The 17699-nt window shown below is 43.5% G+C and overlaps 1 protein-coding gene across 4 annotated transcripts in view; it reads right to left on the minus strand.

Moving 5' to 3' along the window:
- The window catches only part of CUL1 (cullin 1), a 110658-nt gene that overhangs the window by 56081 nt on the left and 36878 nt on the right, over window positions 1-17699 (minus strand). For all 4 annotated transcript variants that reach the window (XM_059933151.1, XM_059933148.1, XM_059933147.1 and 1 more), the window contains exon 2: window positions 13582-13883. In XM_059933151.1, the coding sequence (XP_059789134.1) occupies window positions 13582-13721 (140 nt within the window). In that variant the 5' untranslated portion in view covers window positions 13722-13883. The remainder of the gene's footprint in view (window positions 1-13581; window positions 13884-17699) is intronic.

Genomic DNA, 17699 nt, shown 5'->3' on the forward strand with positions numbered 1-17699 from the left:
TGTTTACCCAAGAGATATAAAAGATCTCCACTTAGATGTTCATAGTAGTTTTATTCATTATAGCCCAAAACTGGAAACAGCCCAGGTATCTGTCATTAGAAGAATGAATTAAGAAACTGTCGTATTCATACAATGGAATATTACTCAGCAAAAAAAAAAGGGGAGGGGGTAGGGAAACTACTGCTACTTATGATAACATGGATAAACCTCAAAAATATCGAGTGAAAGCAGCCTTACATGAAGTGGTACACACTTCATACTTCCCTTTAGATGAACTTCTAGGACAGGCCAAACTAATCTATGGTGGTTGCCTTGGGGGAGGCCAGGATTAACTGGGAAGCATTAAGGAACTTTCTGTGGGGATGATTATGCCCTGTATCTTGGTAGGGCTTTGGGTTACTTGGGCAAATGTGTTAGTCAAAACTTACCTACTGGAAACTATAAACAAATATCAAACTCCAACAATGTACATGCCTAAGCATTTAGGGAGAAGTGTATTGATGTCTAGAGCTTACTCTGAAATGTATGAAATAAAATGGATGGATGGATGGATATGGGGATTCAGGATAGAAAGATATGTAATTAAGCAAGTTCAGTTAAATGGGTCTTCACTATAAAATTCTTTTGACTTCTTTGTATGTTTGAAATTTTTTATAATAAAAGGTTGAGGGACTTCCCTGGTGGTGCAGTGGTTAAGAATCTGCCTGCCAATGCAGGGGACATGGGTTCGAGCCCTGGTCCGGGAAGATCCCACATGCTGCGGAGCAACTAAGCCCGTGTGCCACAACTACTGAGCCTGTGCTCTAGAGCCCGCAAGCCACAAATACTGAGCCCGTGCTCTAGAGCCCGCGAGCCACAACTACTGAGCCCGTGTGCCTAGAGCCCGTGCTCCGCAGCAAGAGAAGCCACCACAATGAGAAGCCCGCGCACCGCAACGAAGAGTAGCCCCTGCTCGCCGCAACTACAGAAAGCCTGAGCAGCAACAAAACCCAATGCAGCCAAAAAATAATAAATAAATAAATTTATCAAAAATAAATAAAAGGTTGAAAACTCCAAGACAGAAAAAACATATAACAACCTTCAAAACAAAACATAAAAAACACTTGAGCCTCTGATGTCATTTGCTAAAGACAATTAGACATGCTTTATTACCTAAAATCAAAAGCAAAGATACAAAACCAGTCATTTGTAAAACTGCTGAACAAATGCCTGTGTACCACTTTGGTCCTTTTATTAAGACTTACTGTAAGGGCTTCCCTGGTGGCGCAGTGGTTGAGAATCTGCCTGCCAATGTGGGGGACACAGGTTCGAGCCCTGGTCTGGGAAGATCCCACAGGCCGCGGAGCAACTGGGCCCGTGAGCCACAACTACTGAGCCTGCGCGTCTGGAGCCTGTGCTCCGCAACAAGAGAGGCTGCGATAGTGAGAGGCCCGCGCACCGTGATGAAGAGTGGCCCCCACTTGCCGCAACTAGAGGAAGCCCTCGCACAGAAACGAAGACCCAACACAGCCATAAATAAATAAATTAATTAATTTAATTAAATTAAAAAAAAAAAAAGACTTACTGTAATAACGGTGCTCCCGGCTAATTACATTGTGATAGGCTAATCACCTAAGACAGGTGGTCAGACTCCAGCTATTTCAATATTTGAGGCTGCTAAATTATGTTCATTTTCCTTAACTGAGCCTCTTCATAATGACAGGCTTAGGGCTTCTGATACGCCTTACATGCTACTCTTGGTAACTGAAGGCTGGGTTCCACTCAACACACTCATGGTCGTAATTCCGGCAGCAACTGCAACAGCTCCCCGGTCTTCTAGCTTCAGTTTAGACAGACTGCTCTCCAGACCCACTGGGCGACACTAATCCAGGAACTGCATCCTGTTTTCAAATTCAGTCCACACGTTGCTGGGTATCTCTTAATTCTCTGTGCACAGAAATCGTGTGATCGATCTTTTCTTCCTTTATTATCTTGGGCACTAGAGATATAGCACCTTCAGTTCTGGGAAGTTACTTTCCACTCTCTATTAAAAATATTATAAATTCAAAAAAATCTTCTTCCCCCGTTTTCCTCTAGAATTCCTAACAGTCAGATATCAGGCCTCCTGGGTGACTTCTGTCTCCAAAGCTACTTGCCCTTTTATTTTACTTTTTACTGTCCTTCTACGTCTTCAATTGTTCTTCTTTTTTAAAATCTCAGTTATTTCAAATTGTGAGTTCTTTTCTCATAGCATCCTGTTCCTAACTTACTGTCATAATGAGAAGCTTCTCATATCTGACAATGTTACTTTTTTAAAACATATTCTTCTTTTCCCTGTATTACCAGTTTCTTCCTGTTCCCTTTTATTCTTTGTGTGTGTATTCTGTTCTTTCATACTATTAATCCTTAGTACTCATAACGATAAGGTACTAAAAAACTGGAAACACCACTGGCCTGAGTGAGGCTGGTGGGCCACAGTTCTGAATGGCTCACCTTTCATGTCAATAAATGCATTTATTTTTCAGGGCTGTTCAATTTTTCCAGAGCACTGTTCTGTCTCTAGCATCCCCACCAGTATTCTGAATATATGGAATTAGGGACCAATCACGCTAAAGGCTAACTTTCTATCACAGCCACTGTTGTTGCTTCCTATTCGTGACAACCTCTGCGAGGCCTCCTGTTCCCAAGTTTCTGCAGCAGTCCCACTCAATGTGTTCTAAATAGAGGCAACAAGTCTTCTGCTTGGGATGCAGACTCTTGACTACCATGTGTTCTATACCTGAGTAGAGGGAAATGAAGGGCTTTTAATTTCACGGATTTTGAATCCATCCCTCACCTCCCGAGCACTGCCCAGTCTCACGCCTCCACCTTCTGCCAAACCGGAGCCTTCAGGCCCCAAGCTTCTCCAGTCCTGCAGGGCCAGTGGTGCTCTCGCCAGCATCCTCCTCTGGGGATGTACCCTCTAAAGCGAGGCTTCCTGTACCCTGGTGATCAGTACTGTGACTCTATCTGCTTTTCATTCTCCAAAAAAAAATTGTTAAATTCTTATCTATGATGTCTGTTTTCTTCCATTCTTTGTCTTCACTGATTTAAAAATTATTTTACTATCATTTTAGTGATGTCACAAATGAGAAAGTCAAAACATAAATTTCACCTTCAACCAGAAGCCCAGAAATTTGCTCCTTTTGTTTCCTGTTTCTACCCTAGTTCAGAACTTACACAACATCACACTTGGATTACTAAAACCAAGTTGGTCTTTCTGTGCTTTTGATCTCTTTCCTGTTTTAATCCCATTTGGTTTCCAGATTCATCCTCCTAAAGTCATTAATTATCAAGTCATATATCCATCTCTATGGACCTACAACACTTTAAAACAAACAAACAAACTCATTTACCTGGTTTTCAAGGTTCACCATAATCTGGAGTCATTCCTTATCAAAGTCAGTTAAACTAACTTGTGTAGCCATTCTTACAGCATCTATTCAAGCTGACCAGCATCGTGCTCTCTCAAAGTGCTACTTCCCACTCTCACGTTCATCTTTCTCCCTCCAGCAAAACTCTGCAAGAATTTCACCCCTTTGTTTCTCCTTATCTATACTCACCCTCTGAGGCCCACTTAACCTCTACTAGTTCTTGAAACTTTCCAACCTTGGAAGCGTCAAAATCCTTCTCCCTCCTCCTCTGAGCACCCCCTCGGTACTGCCCATCATAATATACTTCCTAATTCATGGAACGAGACCATCAAATATTCCATCACACACACACATCCCCCTCCACTTCATTAGGGATTTGAGATAGCTTATGAGAAGACCTGAAACGTAATAGAAAAATAAAAAATACAAGCACAAATAATATTTACAGAACACAAAAATAAGATAGGATACAGGACTTCCCTGGTGGCTCAGTGGTGAAGAATCCGCTTGCCAATGCAGGGGACACAGGTTCGAGCCCTGGCCCAGGAAGATCCCACATGCCGTGGAGCAACTAAGCCCGCGAGCCACAACTACTGAGACTGCACTCTAGAGCCCGCGAGCCACAACTACTGAGCTCGTGTGCCACAACTACTGATGCCCACGCACCTAGAGCCCGTGCTCCGCAACAAGAGAAGCCACCGCAATGAGAAGCCCGCGCACCACAACGAAGAGTAGCCCCCGCTCGCCGCAACTAGAGAAAGCCCGTGCACAGCAACGAAGACCCAATGCAGCCAAAAATAAATAAATAAATAAATTTATTTTAAAAAGACAGGATACAAAATTATAGTGTCTAAGTCAGAATCCTAAAATTTACTTAAACAAATAACCATGCATTATTAGAAATGAACATATTTCACATCTGGAGGGCTACCTGCCAAAATTAATTCCAGTTTCAGAGTATTTATCTTCCACATTTCTAATAGCATTTAATTAACAGAACTAACTGTTAAGGCAATTCCTACTCCTGACTAAAGTACAAATATTATCAAAGGAATCAAGGAAAAATGAATTTTCCTATTGTCTCTAACAAAGACGTCTGTTTCCAGAGCACACAAGAACAATTACAAGTGCTCAGATATAAGCTAAAAATGGTATCACGACGGGACCATTTCTCACACTCACGGGGAGGATTCAGAGCAAGTGCTCTGCAAAGACTGATGACCAGGGAACCATCACAGGTACATGTTTACTTACACTCGGGAAATGGTGTTAAAGGTTATTTCTAAGTTACACACAAACACTCGTTTTCTGTACGATGTATGTGTGTGTAGATAACACTCAGACAGATGTACCCAAGACAGCACTGCAGGGACTGGCCGGGGGGTGAGAGACGTGAACGACACGCGGATGAAAGAACTCGTACTTTTCACTGTGTGTCCTTTTAAGCTTCTGGATGTTACCACAGGATTGTTTGTCTAAAAAACAAAAATTATTAAAAAGCCCCCAAATGGGTAGCTGTGTCTGACTGTGGAAGACTTCAGCCCGAAGCCCGGCTAGTCCTCATAGAAGATGCTGGCCTGGGGGCCCATGCTGGCTGTTTTCCTGAAGAGGAAACAGACACAAAGTTTATCGGGAAGATACCAACCGGTGGATGCTTCTGAGGGAGTCGTGAACGCCTTTCACAAAAGAACGGCACCAGCTGCGCTCTGAGCCCAGGCTGCATCAGCAGAAAGGCGAGACCCACGGCCTCCCACCCAGACAGACCCACGGAGCTTTAATGACGTGCAACCTTCACTTTGTAGTGTTTTTTCTTGGCTTTAAATCAACTGTGTGGGGAAATGTTATCAGAAAAGGAAAAAGCAGAGTCCTAATGTGCATCAGAAGCTGCAGGGAGGGGACTTCCCTGATGGCGCAGTGGTTGAGAATCTGCCTGCCAATGCAGGGGACACGGGTTCGAGCCCTGGTCTGGGAAGATCCCACATGCCGCGGAGCAACGAAGCCCGTGCGCCAAAACTACTGAGCCTGTGCTCTAGAGCCTGCGAGCCACAACTACTGAGCCTGTGCTCTAGAGCCCGCGAGTCACAACTACTGAGCCTGCGTGCCGCAACTACTGAGCCCCGGCGCCGAGAGCCCGTGCTCCGCAACAAGAGAAGCCACCGTGATGAGAAGCCCGCGCACTGCAATGAAGAGTAGCCCCCGCTCACCGCAACTAGAGAAAGCCCGCATGCAGCAACGAAGACCCAACGCAACCAAAAAAAAAAAAAAAATTAAAAAAAATTTTTTTAATTAAAAAAAAAAAAAGAATCTGCAGGGAGAAGTCGTCTGTGCAGGGGACCGGCCCTCCACACACATCACTGGTACGTCCCGCGTGTCACCTGGACGGGGAGGACCATCCAGGCCTGAGAGGGCTCTGGAAGGGGCGTGGCCCGCGATTGCTGGGGGTGGTTCATTCCACTGCGGGAAACCACTGACCTCAGGCTTCTGGCTGAAGCGGGGGCTCCTCCTGCAGCCCCCCGCCACCCTCCAAGTCCACCTGTACCACCCGCCCTTCCAACATGGGCAGCTGTGTGTCAGCAAGTCACTGATTCTTAAGTGATGACTGTAAAAACTCAGTAAATATGACTCAGATTTAAAAGTAAAATGGTCAGGTCTACAATGATTTTTAAAGCAAAAACAAAATAGAATACGAAGAAAAGTTAAATATGGCAATTAAGAGGAAATAAGGGAAAAAAAACCCCAAGAGGTAAAAGTAAACTAAAAACCTAACAGGCAATTAAATAGAAGTTTCCTTCAGCAGTCACTGGGTTGGTTGTTTTACACTAGGTCAGCGAGAGCCTGACAAACCCACGTTATCTGACTTTTAAAACTTTGAGCTTGTTTTCAAAAGGTTCCCTGGAAGAGTTCCTTTGGCAACACGGGCAGAGGCGGGCAGTAAGTGGGACCCTAGGCAGACACCTGGGGTCTCTGTCTGCAGGCGGCCAGGATGGCACGGTGGCCTGGCGGCACTTGGCGTTCAAGAGCCGAGCCTGGTTCTGCCTCCGAAACGGGCCTACGACTCCTCCGTATCCTAGAACTGCTCCATCATTTGCCAAAACACACTTTTTGCATGATTGGTTGGGACAAGTCACCGCGAAAGGGGTCGGGTGACATGCAGTCATCTCCTGGGTGCCCGCCCCGCCGCTGTCATCCCAGGTGCCGCGTGTGATGACACGCTGTCCCAGCTGTGCGGCCAAGGGAGCCTGAAAATGCTTTAGGATAAGGCAGATGCCCCCACTGTCTGTTACCACACAGCACCAGGCCGTCTACATAAAGTCAACACATCTGGGGAATCAATTTGTGACTTTTAGTTACTACCAAACTCAAGCCATTTTCATTTTCTAAAAGAAAAGTCAATTAAAGAAGCAAAACTAAACAGAACAGAACCACTTTCTACTACCACTTCTTATCCAACTGAACTTAGTGGAAATTTAAGCAACTGCTTGTATTAAAATCATGTGGAAAGGCTCTGCACTAAAAGTTGTGTTGAAAATGCTTCCCATCTTCGTGTCAGCAAACGTTCCGCCTGCCCCCCAGCCCGCACTGTCGTCTGTGAACTTTTAAAGAGGATCAAGTTCTCTCTAGGCTGTGGCGGGTACAGCTTTGAAAAGGAAAATCCCACAAGAAGCAAATACGTTCACATTTATTTCCAAGGCAGAGACTCCATGCAATGGACTATGATTAACTATAAAATTTGTTTTAGGGGTTTTCCCTGGCGGCGCAGTGGTTGAGAATCTGCCTGCCGATGCAGGGGACACGGGTTCGAGCCCTGGTCCGGGAGGATCCCGCATGCCGCGGAGCGACTGGGCCCGTGAGCCACAACTACTGAGCCTGCGCGTCTGGAGCCTGTGCTCCGCAACAAGAGAGGCCGCGACAGTGAGAGGCCCGCGCACCGCGATGAAGAGTGGCCCCCGCTCGCCGCAATTAGAGAAAGCCCTCGCACAGAAAAGAAGACCCGACACAGCCATAAATAAAAATAAATAAATAAATTTAAATAGCACTTGGCAAACAAAGAGAGGGAAGAAAAATATAGTGATAAAAAAAATTTGTTTTAACAATGCTCAGCGTGCTCTAAGTATATACACTATGAATCAGATTTAGAAGAAAAAAGCTGAACATACCATATTTATACTAATAAACCAAAAAAGTTGCTTCTAGAGACAACTATGCAATATAATTATTTCTGTGGGTTCTCTCTCAAAGGTAGATACAATTTCTCAATCCCATAAACTATTTTAATAGTACGATGTCAGTAATGAAAGGTAGAATTTTGCAAGTAAGTATAATAACTAGGACCTATATTTGCATAAGGAAAACCAGCAAAAACTAAATAACTGTATTTTAAAATGCATGTTCTATACTGAAAATCTAGAAAGCACAGATAAGTTTTTTTGTTTTAAATCATCCATAAGCCCAATACATACGGATAGCCGCTTTCAATACTACGGAAAGCTTTTCAAAAGCAGAGAGGATGCCGTGAGGGTTCACAGCACACAGACCGCTTCCTACCCTGCTTTCCCCGTTACTACGAACATTATTACATGTCAGTGAATAGTCTTCAAGGAATTTTTAATGGCTGTTTATGGCTATTTTATACCAAGTCCTTAATGTTGACGGTTGAGGTTGTTTTCCGTTGTTTCCTATTATTGAAGTATTCCGAACAGCCTTGCACATACAATTTGGACACAACTATTTCCTTAGGACAGAGTTAAAAGTTAAAAAAATCACCGGACCAAAGCACATTTTTATGTCTTTATATTTCTAAATTTCTCCAGAAAGCTCATAGCAGACTAACACTCCCAACCTGACTGCAGGGGTTCCAGCCCCCTCCACTCTGGCCAACACTGGCTACGACCATTTCTGTAAAAATGCTTTCAACATGATAAGTTTAAAATTTTTTTAATTCTTCATTTCTTTAATAATTAAGAGGCTGAAAATTTTCCTATATGCTTACTGACCATTTGCATTTCCTCCTTCTGTGAACCAGTTACATCCTTCAGAACCATACTCTAAAAGTACAGACATATATATATATATGTATGAACAGTGGCATACATTTGGAAAAAATACTTCTGTACATTTAGGTTTATTTGCTGTAAGCCATGCTCATTAGGTGAGCAAAATCAGATGAATGTAAGACTCCTGAATAAAAAGTGTACAAGATGAAAAATGTCCAAATACCTTCACTGCATGGACACGGACCATCATTCATCTACTGTGAAAACAATTTGTGACTCTTTGTTTGATTCGCTTTTCTGCAAGACTGAGTTTCTATAAAGGAAAGAGAACTCTGCAGCAGGCGGGCCAAGAAGAAAGGCCGCCCCCTGGAATAGTGGCCCCGCACCCACAGCTCCTGCAGCGGAGCCGGCGACCTGAGCATAGTGACGGCGGCAGTGACACGACGGCCCAGCCGGCAGGGGGTGAGCTGCAGCAGGCCCGGCACCTCCTGGCCTGTCAACCCTGCGAGGCCTACGTTGCAGGCTGCCAGGGGCCCAGCAGACTCGCCTGGGTGAAAAAGTGCCCCAGCCCCGGTGATGGTGGACTTTGTCACAGAGTATTGGGACAGAGGTTAACTGAATTCTGAATGCACCTGTGTTACGACTTACTGAGAGGTGCAGTCAAGGCTAGGAAACAGGAATGTGATCCTTAGTGTACTGGTCCGGGAAAAAGAACTTGGCTAAGAAAACAGAATAGACTAATTCAGCTCACAGCGCTACAGGGAGAGGAACAGCCACGTTTAAGTTTCTGAGAGCTAACGCAGGCAGAGAGAAAAAAAGAGAAAGACATCAACATGGAAGTTTAAACTGACTCCAAGGGAAACTACAATTATGATTTGAGGTGAATAACGACTTCAGAACAAAAGAATTTTGACCTGGAAGTGAGAAGCAGGTGGACCTGGGGCCTAGCAAAACCAACAAACTTAACCAGATGGCCTGATGTCTAGACTAGACTAGACCAGACCGGCTGCTCTCGGTTATGCCACAGGGGTCCCCTCGTCACGCTGCACTCCCTTCACCAACATCTGCCTGCGAGTCAGGACCCAGGCCTGCTCTCTGAGCTGGGCATGGCACCGGGAACATACTGGTGTCAAGAAACTGAAAAGGAAACTTCATTACCCATTTCAAGTTCAAGAGAAAGGAAACATAGTATTATTTACCCACCGGCAGAGAATGTACTCCTATATTTTACTGCAAAAAAAAGAAAATAGAAAAAGAAAAAAAAGTTGCTGCATTGTAACTCTACGTACCTAAGGCGTCATAGAAAATCAGAACTGAATATAAGTGCTGCACAGACATACAGCGGGGAGCAAGAGCTTCAGGCTAAACTTTAGAAGAAAAAGGAAACGTTTGTGAAATGGCCAGAAACAAAGTTAATTGAACTAGATCTTTCTGACTGTAGATGCTCTGGGACTTTTTTTTTTTCTTCTTTCCCCAAGTTCCCTTCTCTTTCCTTTGCCATTTTGAGTTGAAAAATCAAGAAAAATGTTTATGCTGTATAATAACCCACCTTCTTGTTATAGCACCAATAAATGCCAGAGGCTCCTAAAAGCTCAAAGAGTATCTGTTTCACATCCAGAAGTAGGTTATTTTTCTCTAGAAAACATGTCACGTGGTTCTCCAGGATGAACGAAGGGTTAAAAATCTAGCTATTTAGCTACTGGCTACAGTTATGGGGAAAGGATCCCTCATTTTTCTCTCAGGCACTTTCCCTCTCCTCCGGTTCTGACCCACTCTCCCTCACCAGCTCCTGCTAATAAGGCCAGGACTTTGAAGGGTGACACTACAGCAGGGAGATGCACAGTCTGCTCCTTCCTGGGACCGACAGTACCTCCCAGTCTGAAACACAACCTCACAATCCAAAGTGTTAAATCATCTGTCACTGGAGACCAGCCTGGGGGAGATTATTTTAAAGGGCGATGCAGTTAAGCGGCTACATGGGAGGCTGAACATACACCCGAAAGAGAAAACTTTTAAAAATAGTGTTATGTAAACTGAGGCTGGGATAAAACTGCGGTAGGGCGACACACAGTTTCCAAAAATACTGTATGTTAAATAACTGAAATGGAAGTGTAGATGTGTTCTAGAAAACTGTGTCAGATGACTCAACGTCTTCTACTTAGGAAAATAACACTGATGTTAAAAATGCAGGTAAAGGGGGGAATAAAATTTTATGATTTTCTGTAATTAAATTAATAAATACAAATAGACATTCTGTTTCATCTGTATCCTAAAAGTTAATAATTAAGAGTTGATCAAAGCCTCTTCTTTGGAACTTCGTAAGAAAAATATAGAAAATACTTTGCGAACAGTGATTCATTCACATACAAAATCTGAAGGCCATATAGTGAGTGGATAAAGGCAGTTTCTAGATTCAGGCTACTAAGAATTTTAGACAGGCATCATCACTGCCCAATGGTTGCTATAACAACTAGGCAAGTTACTTGCGTTTTGGAGATCAGGTTTCTGACAGCACTAGAGGAGGGCTACTACCACCAACCCCCGTGGGTGATATAAGCCTTAAATAACATGTAGAGGGTTCTTAGCACAATGTCTGACACACAGGACTCAAATGGTAGCTATGATTTCATAGATATTATTTCATAATATCTAAAGAATTAAAGTCAGATGCTTGTGTAGACTCAGTTCAGACTCTCCACTCTTATTAAATATATGCAGTTATTATTTTCTCAGACAAAACTGGAAGGATAATACTCAATTTAAGAGTAGTATTCCTAAAAAAAATTAAAATTGAAGGTATCAGAACTAAAAATGATAATTATTTGTAGAATAAAAGAATTTAGTAATTGCAGCAAGCAGACAAGTCTCTACTTTCTCAGAGTTCTAAGAGCAAAACATTTGATTGGGCTAAGGACCAACCTGAGTTGGTCAAAAATTACAACTAATAAATTCCCCAGAGACAAACCAGCAGCTAAATTTCCATGATGTCTACACTAGTGCTCCCCTGTTGTTTGCACACCAGGAATCCAACTAAGTGCCTTATCGTCTCACAACTGGAATCACCAGCTTTATATCTCTTACAAGAATTTAAAAAACAACTACAACAACAACCATCATACCTAGCAAGCCACAACCCTCTTGAGGGGGTCAACATCCTCTCATTTGCAAAGATTCTACTGTCCTTAAAAGTTTTCTACATATCACGACCCAGCAGTTCCACTCCTGCATATATATCTAAGAGAATTAAAAACACATGTCCACACAGAAACTCATATACAATATTCATAATAGCCAAAAAGTAGAAACAACCCAGATATCCATTACTGATGGATAAACAAAATATGGAATATGCATTCAACTCAGACGTAAAAAGGAATGATGTGCTGACACGTGCTACAAGGATGAAGCCTGAAGACATTATGCTAAGCGAAAGAAGCCAATCACAAAAGCCAGACACTGTGTGATTCCATTTATGTGAAATGTCCAGAACAGGCAAATTCACAGAGACAGAAAGTAGGTTAGCAGTTGCCAGGACCTGGGGGAGGACAGAATGGGAAGTGACTGCTAATATGGGTACAGAGTTTCTTTGGGGGGGGGGGGGCAGGACGGTGATGAAAATACTCTAAATTTAGACAGCGGTTACACTTGCACAACATGGGACTATACTAAAAACTGCTGCATTGTACACTTAAAAAGGGGTGAGTTTTTTTGGTATGTGAATTATATTTCACTAAAGCTGTTTTTTTTAAAAATATATATATATTTTTAAAAATCTGTTAATTTTATTTATTTATTTATTTATTTTTGGCTATGTTGGGTCTTCGTTTCTGTGCGAGGGATTCCTCCAGTTGTGGCAAGCGGGGGCCACTCTTCATCGTGGTGCGCGGGCCTCTCACTATCGTGGCCTCTCTTGTTGCGGAGCACAGGCTCCAGACGCGCAGGCTCAGTAGTTGTGGCTCACGGGCCTAGTTGCTCCGCGGCATGTGGGATCTTCCTGGACCGGGGCTCGAACCCGTGTCCCCTGCATTGGCAGGCAGATTCTCAACTACTGCGCCACCAGGGAAGCCCCTAAAGCTGTTTTTTTAAAAGTATTCTACAGTGTAAGTATATACACATTTATGAATATCTGTACATACCTACAGTAAGGTTTAAATGTAGAGATAGACATATAGTTTCATATCTATTTAAATTAATGTTAATTTTTTCAGATTATCAAACATTAGCATAGTTGAGGGCATACTGGAATATCGCATAACCAAGTTTGACAATCACTGATACATATTAAAGATTTACTTAAATCTCCACTGAACTGGCAACCTGCTCTTTGGTGAGTTAGCTTAAACTGCCACTTCTTGTATTTGAACGGAATCAAGAAACTCTACATGTTAAATAGTATGTCTTGGAGTACAGGCGTCCCTCGATACCTGTGGGGGACAGGTTCCAGGAACCCTCCGCGCCAACAACACCAAAACCCGCGGATGCTCAAGTTCCTTACGTAAAGTGGCTCACACAGGTGGAGTTCCGCATCTGCGGGTCAGGAGGACCGACTGTATACAAAAGACAACATATCCTTCGTAGCACACAGCGGTCCCCTGCACCCATCGCGGACCACATAACAGTGAGTGCAACACTTGAACACATTATTTGTAAAACAAGGCCATAGCAGCACAACTTTTGCTCTATGTGGTGACCCTTTAGACGGGAGTCAGCAAACCTGTCCCATAAAGGACCCGACAGTAAACACACAGCTTTGTGGATCAGACCGTTTCTGATGCAAGCTATTCCACTCTGCCCCCACAGCATGAAGGCAGCCCCGCACAACATAGAAACCAATGCTCCCCGGCTTTAACCAGCGTTGTCCAGCAGAACTTCCTGCAATGATCAAAGTAGTCTATTACCTACTGAGCACTTGAAAACACGGCTACCACGACTAATGATTTCAAATGTAAACAGCCAAGTGCCGCTACAGGCTGCTGTCCTGAACAGCACTGCTTTAGACTACCAAGTAGCCAATTTCACCTCTGCTCAAAACAAAGAAGAGTAAATGAGTTAACTTTTAAAGCAAAAGACGAGTCCTATATTACAGGATGAACTGGAAGAGAAGACGTGACGTAAAATTTCTAACAACTCACAGATCAGACCAGTAAATAATCAAAATCCTAAGCAAAGCAATCACAGCTCACGCAGGAGGATACGTGTAGAGTTCCATGTATCTGGATTTCGCCATACTTTGTCTGGTATACACTTGCTGGATTCCAGCTCTGAGGTCGTCCCAGATCTGGTCAAGGCCAATCTGCTTCAGTCCATGGGGATTCTGACTCCTGTTGGATGACATTGTTGAGTAATATTCTGAAGTCGTCCAGTGCAGCAATCCTTATTCAAGGTACAGCTACTTCTCCATTAGATGAAAATATACAGTATCATTCCAAATCTATTCACAGCAGTTCAGAAAGGACGTCCTTTAAAGGCAGAGAATGAAATCTCATTGCAGGCAAACCTGAAGAAGAAATAAAGGGAACTAATTAATCCTTTTTCAACATCCTGCGTTGGGGTGGGAGCGGGGGTGGGATAGGATGCCTGCCGCACGACAGAAATAGTCTGCAGGCCTCAGGAGGTACCACTCTAATCCAGAGAGGGTTTCTCTGTGTGGAAACACACTCATATTACATGGTCTGTGTGTGCTTACGGAGACGCTTAGTTCAAAATCATTATGACTATTAGTGCTCACAAGAAAAGCTGGGTAAAACGGACACAGCACAACCAACATGTTACTTTGCAGGCCTTCTAAAGGTATCAAAACTTAAACTATGTTACTTGACCTACGTAACAGTTAGAAAGACAAACTCAAAGGAAAAAAGGCAAAGGAAATTTCCAGAAAGAGAAACAAAAATAGCTAGTACAAAAAGCCAAACATTCAATCTCACTAGTTACCTGTGAATTAAAAACACTTTTCACTTAGCATCTGGCGAAATACAGATGTTGTTGAGGCTGAAGGTGAGGGGAAATGGTCACTCGGCCCCACTCCCCCGCCACCTTTTTGGTGCCGCGCCTGGCGGCTCGTGGGATCTTAGTTCCCCGCAATTAGGGATTGAACCTGGGCCCTGGCCGTGAAAGTGCCGAGTCCTAACCACTGGACCGTCAGTGAATGCCTGGTCACTCCCTTTTCAGAAGGGAATTGGGCAAGAATTACCAAAATGTAAAATGTTCCCTGAATTTAGGGAGACCCGGGTTTGAAGCTCAGCTCCATACCTACAAATATGTGGTCTTGGGCAAGTTACTTAACTTCTCACTGCTCTAAGCCTCAATTTCCCAGCCTGCAAAATGGGGGCAAATCTATTTAACACAAGTGGTTAATGTGACAAGTGGTAATGGCTATTATTTCTAAGTGTATGAAGCTACTGCAAAATACAACTTATAACGCCTCAGGATTATGGATCCACAGATAAAGAACTTCAGCTATCCAATATTGTGTTAAGTCAGTACTTCCCAATACAAAACATTACAGACATACTTTAAGGATTGTCTATGTACATCACATCAAAATGTGGAGGTTTTTAAACAAGTATTTCTGGTGCAAAACTAGGAAACACTGAATTATTTTAATGGCTCCGAAAAATAAATGTTGTTGGGAGGTAAACGGCATCTGGAACAGGAAGAATGGGTTGTCAAAGTCTGCAGGAGATTCAGTGCATCCTGCATCTTCAACGGCATTGTAGAGCTCTCCGTAGGCTAAGGCACATTTAAGGACGATGTAGGTCACGCATATGGATTAAGTCTGAACTTCGGAAGCATAAATCATCTCTAATATTTATAACCTAAGCTATGGGACTTAATATTTTATGCAACCATGACACCATCCCTGATCCTGAAAATATTTTATGCCATACATTCAAATAGGTATGTCCAAATGTGAAATATAACGATGTCTAACAAGAACGAATCCCCAAGTTTTAAGAAACTAACGACTCAGCAACCGCTTGGCAAATGTTTCCTAATATAATTTCAATCTGCCTTTCCTCTGCCTTGGATGGTACGTACTATCGCCCCACGTGACAGGAATCAGGGCACTGCAGACTGGCAGTGCCACCTGACAGCACCCCTATTTAAACCTACACTCCATTCGCTGTCACTCACTTAGTTTTTCCCTAAAGGGAAATTATCACTTTAATTTCCCAGACTCACAATTCAGTCAATTCTACCTTAGATTGTGTAAGCTTTCTCAGACCCATCTAGATGCTCTATTTACTTCCTTTTCTTCTCTTCTAATTTCTACCAGCAACTGAAAAAAATGTTCAACTTTCCCCATTTTTTTAAACTCATTTTTAAAAATTTATTTACTTATTTATTTGGTTGTGCTGGGTCTTAGTTGCGGCACGCGGGCTCTCTAGCTGTGGCACACATGTGGGATCCAGTTCCCCGACCAGGGATGGAACCCGAGCCCCCTGCATCGGGAGCACAGAGCTTTAACCACTGCCCCACCAGGGAAGTCCCTTGACTTTCCCCATTTTTATCTTTACCTCACCTTATCATTTCAACTGGGTACCTTAAAAAAGTACATTCAATTATGACACATAAGCATAGGATGGGGATGTTATCAACCCTTCTTTCTTCAAACCTCCATAGGCCAGTCACTCACAACGTTCATCTCCAGCCCAGACTTCTTCTCTGAACTCCAGGCCTATCTCTCTCTGTATCCAGTTCACATCTTCTCCTATGTCTCAAACCCAGCAGATCCACAACTAGACTCAGGATCTTCCTCCAACCTCCATTCTCCACCAGCGCTGCCCACCTTAGTAAGTGGCAACTCCACGTACCCACGCACCAGAAACCTGGGAATAATTCTAATGCCTTATCCCTCATCTTTCACATTCAGCTGCTATAGACTTTAACTCTCAAGGTCATTTCAAATCCACTCACTCATCTCTATTTCCTCTTCCAATAATCATCACCGTCCTCTCTTACCTGGACCACTATTTTCATAGTCTAAACTGGACTCCCGTACCTCCCAATACTTATGTCACTCCCCATCTGTTCTTCACACGGCAGTTGAGTCTAAAACTGTCCCTCTGACTACGCTGCCATCCTGAGAGCAAAGGCAGCCTGAAGCGGAGGAATCCTTACTATGGCAGAACCACATCTCTCTGCTCGTTTGCCTCTTACAAAACTCCCCCTTCACCCCCGTGGGGACAGCCACACAGACTCCGTCCGCCTTTCTTGGACGTGCCAGCCCCCTTTCCACTCCCGAACATCTGTGCACTTGCTGCTGCTTCTTCCCGGAAAGCTCCTCTTCGTCAAGTTCTTTTCCAGCCACAGAAGACACACTAGGGAACTCCCAGGCGAGGTTCAGGTTCGCCCATTTCCAGGCCTTCCCCGTCTTAACTCTCACTCAGAGGCGACGCTCCACGGCTGTGTCTTTTCTGGGACTCTCTCCCTGTACCGGTGAGAAGGATTCCCGGGCACAGAGGCCGTCTCTTTCACTCACCACGGTGCCTCTGAGCCCGCTTCAGAGCAGGCGCAGAGCTCCATCAGTGTCTTGCATGAATAAACGAGAGAGTAAATTAAGGAATTGATGACTTACATGTTTTGAAAGGATTTAGAAATAAGGAAATACCAGCATCATCGAGCATCTAAACTCGCCCCAAATCCCCCTGTAGTATCTCCACAAATTCTATCTTGTTTCCTTTCAACTTTTTCCTTCAAACACTAGATTTTAGGCTAAAATTTATTTCCTCCTGTTTCATTTAGTCATGTTTTATATTATCCTGGTCACTGTAAATGCATACATATTTTAACACAGTTTTTAAACACTTATGAGAGTTATAGAAATTTAGTGACCATTAATATTTATCTAACAAATATTTAGTAGGAAGCGACCCCGTGCCAGGCACTGTCCTCTGCCCTGGTTAGCTACTGTTAATAGTAAATCAAAGCAGACGTGGTCCACTTCCATAACGCCACTGCCATGGAATAAAACATCTAAGAGGTTAGCATACACATCTTCGGTATATAACCCACTTGTAAACTGGAAACTTTACGTACCAGGCATTTGTGCCAAAAGTGTTTGCTCGTAAGAGCCAATTACAGTCACAGACGATTAGAGGTTAACCTTAAAAGATGGTTCTGGCCCTTCCTTTTACAGATGAAGAAACAGACTCAAAGAAGCAATCAGAGCTGATCAAGGTCACAATGCTAGGAGGTGGCAGGACCCCAGGCCAGAGCTCTGGATTCTCAAGCCAGTACTCCCCACCGCTCTAGTCTGAACTTCAGATTCTTTGACTTTTAAGGTGTCAATAAACAGGGAAACCACTAACAG

Source organism: Balaenoptera ricei, chromosome 9 (genome assembly GCF_028023285.1).
Source record: "Balaenoptera ricei isolate mBalRic1 chromosome 9, mBalRic1.hap2, whole genome shotgun sequence".
Lineage (NCBI taxonomy): Eukaryota > Metazoa > Chordata > Mammalia > Artiodactyla > Balaenopteridae > Balaenoptera > Balaenoptera ricei.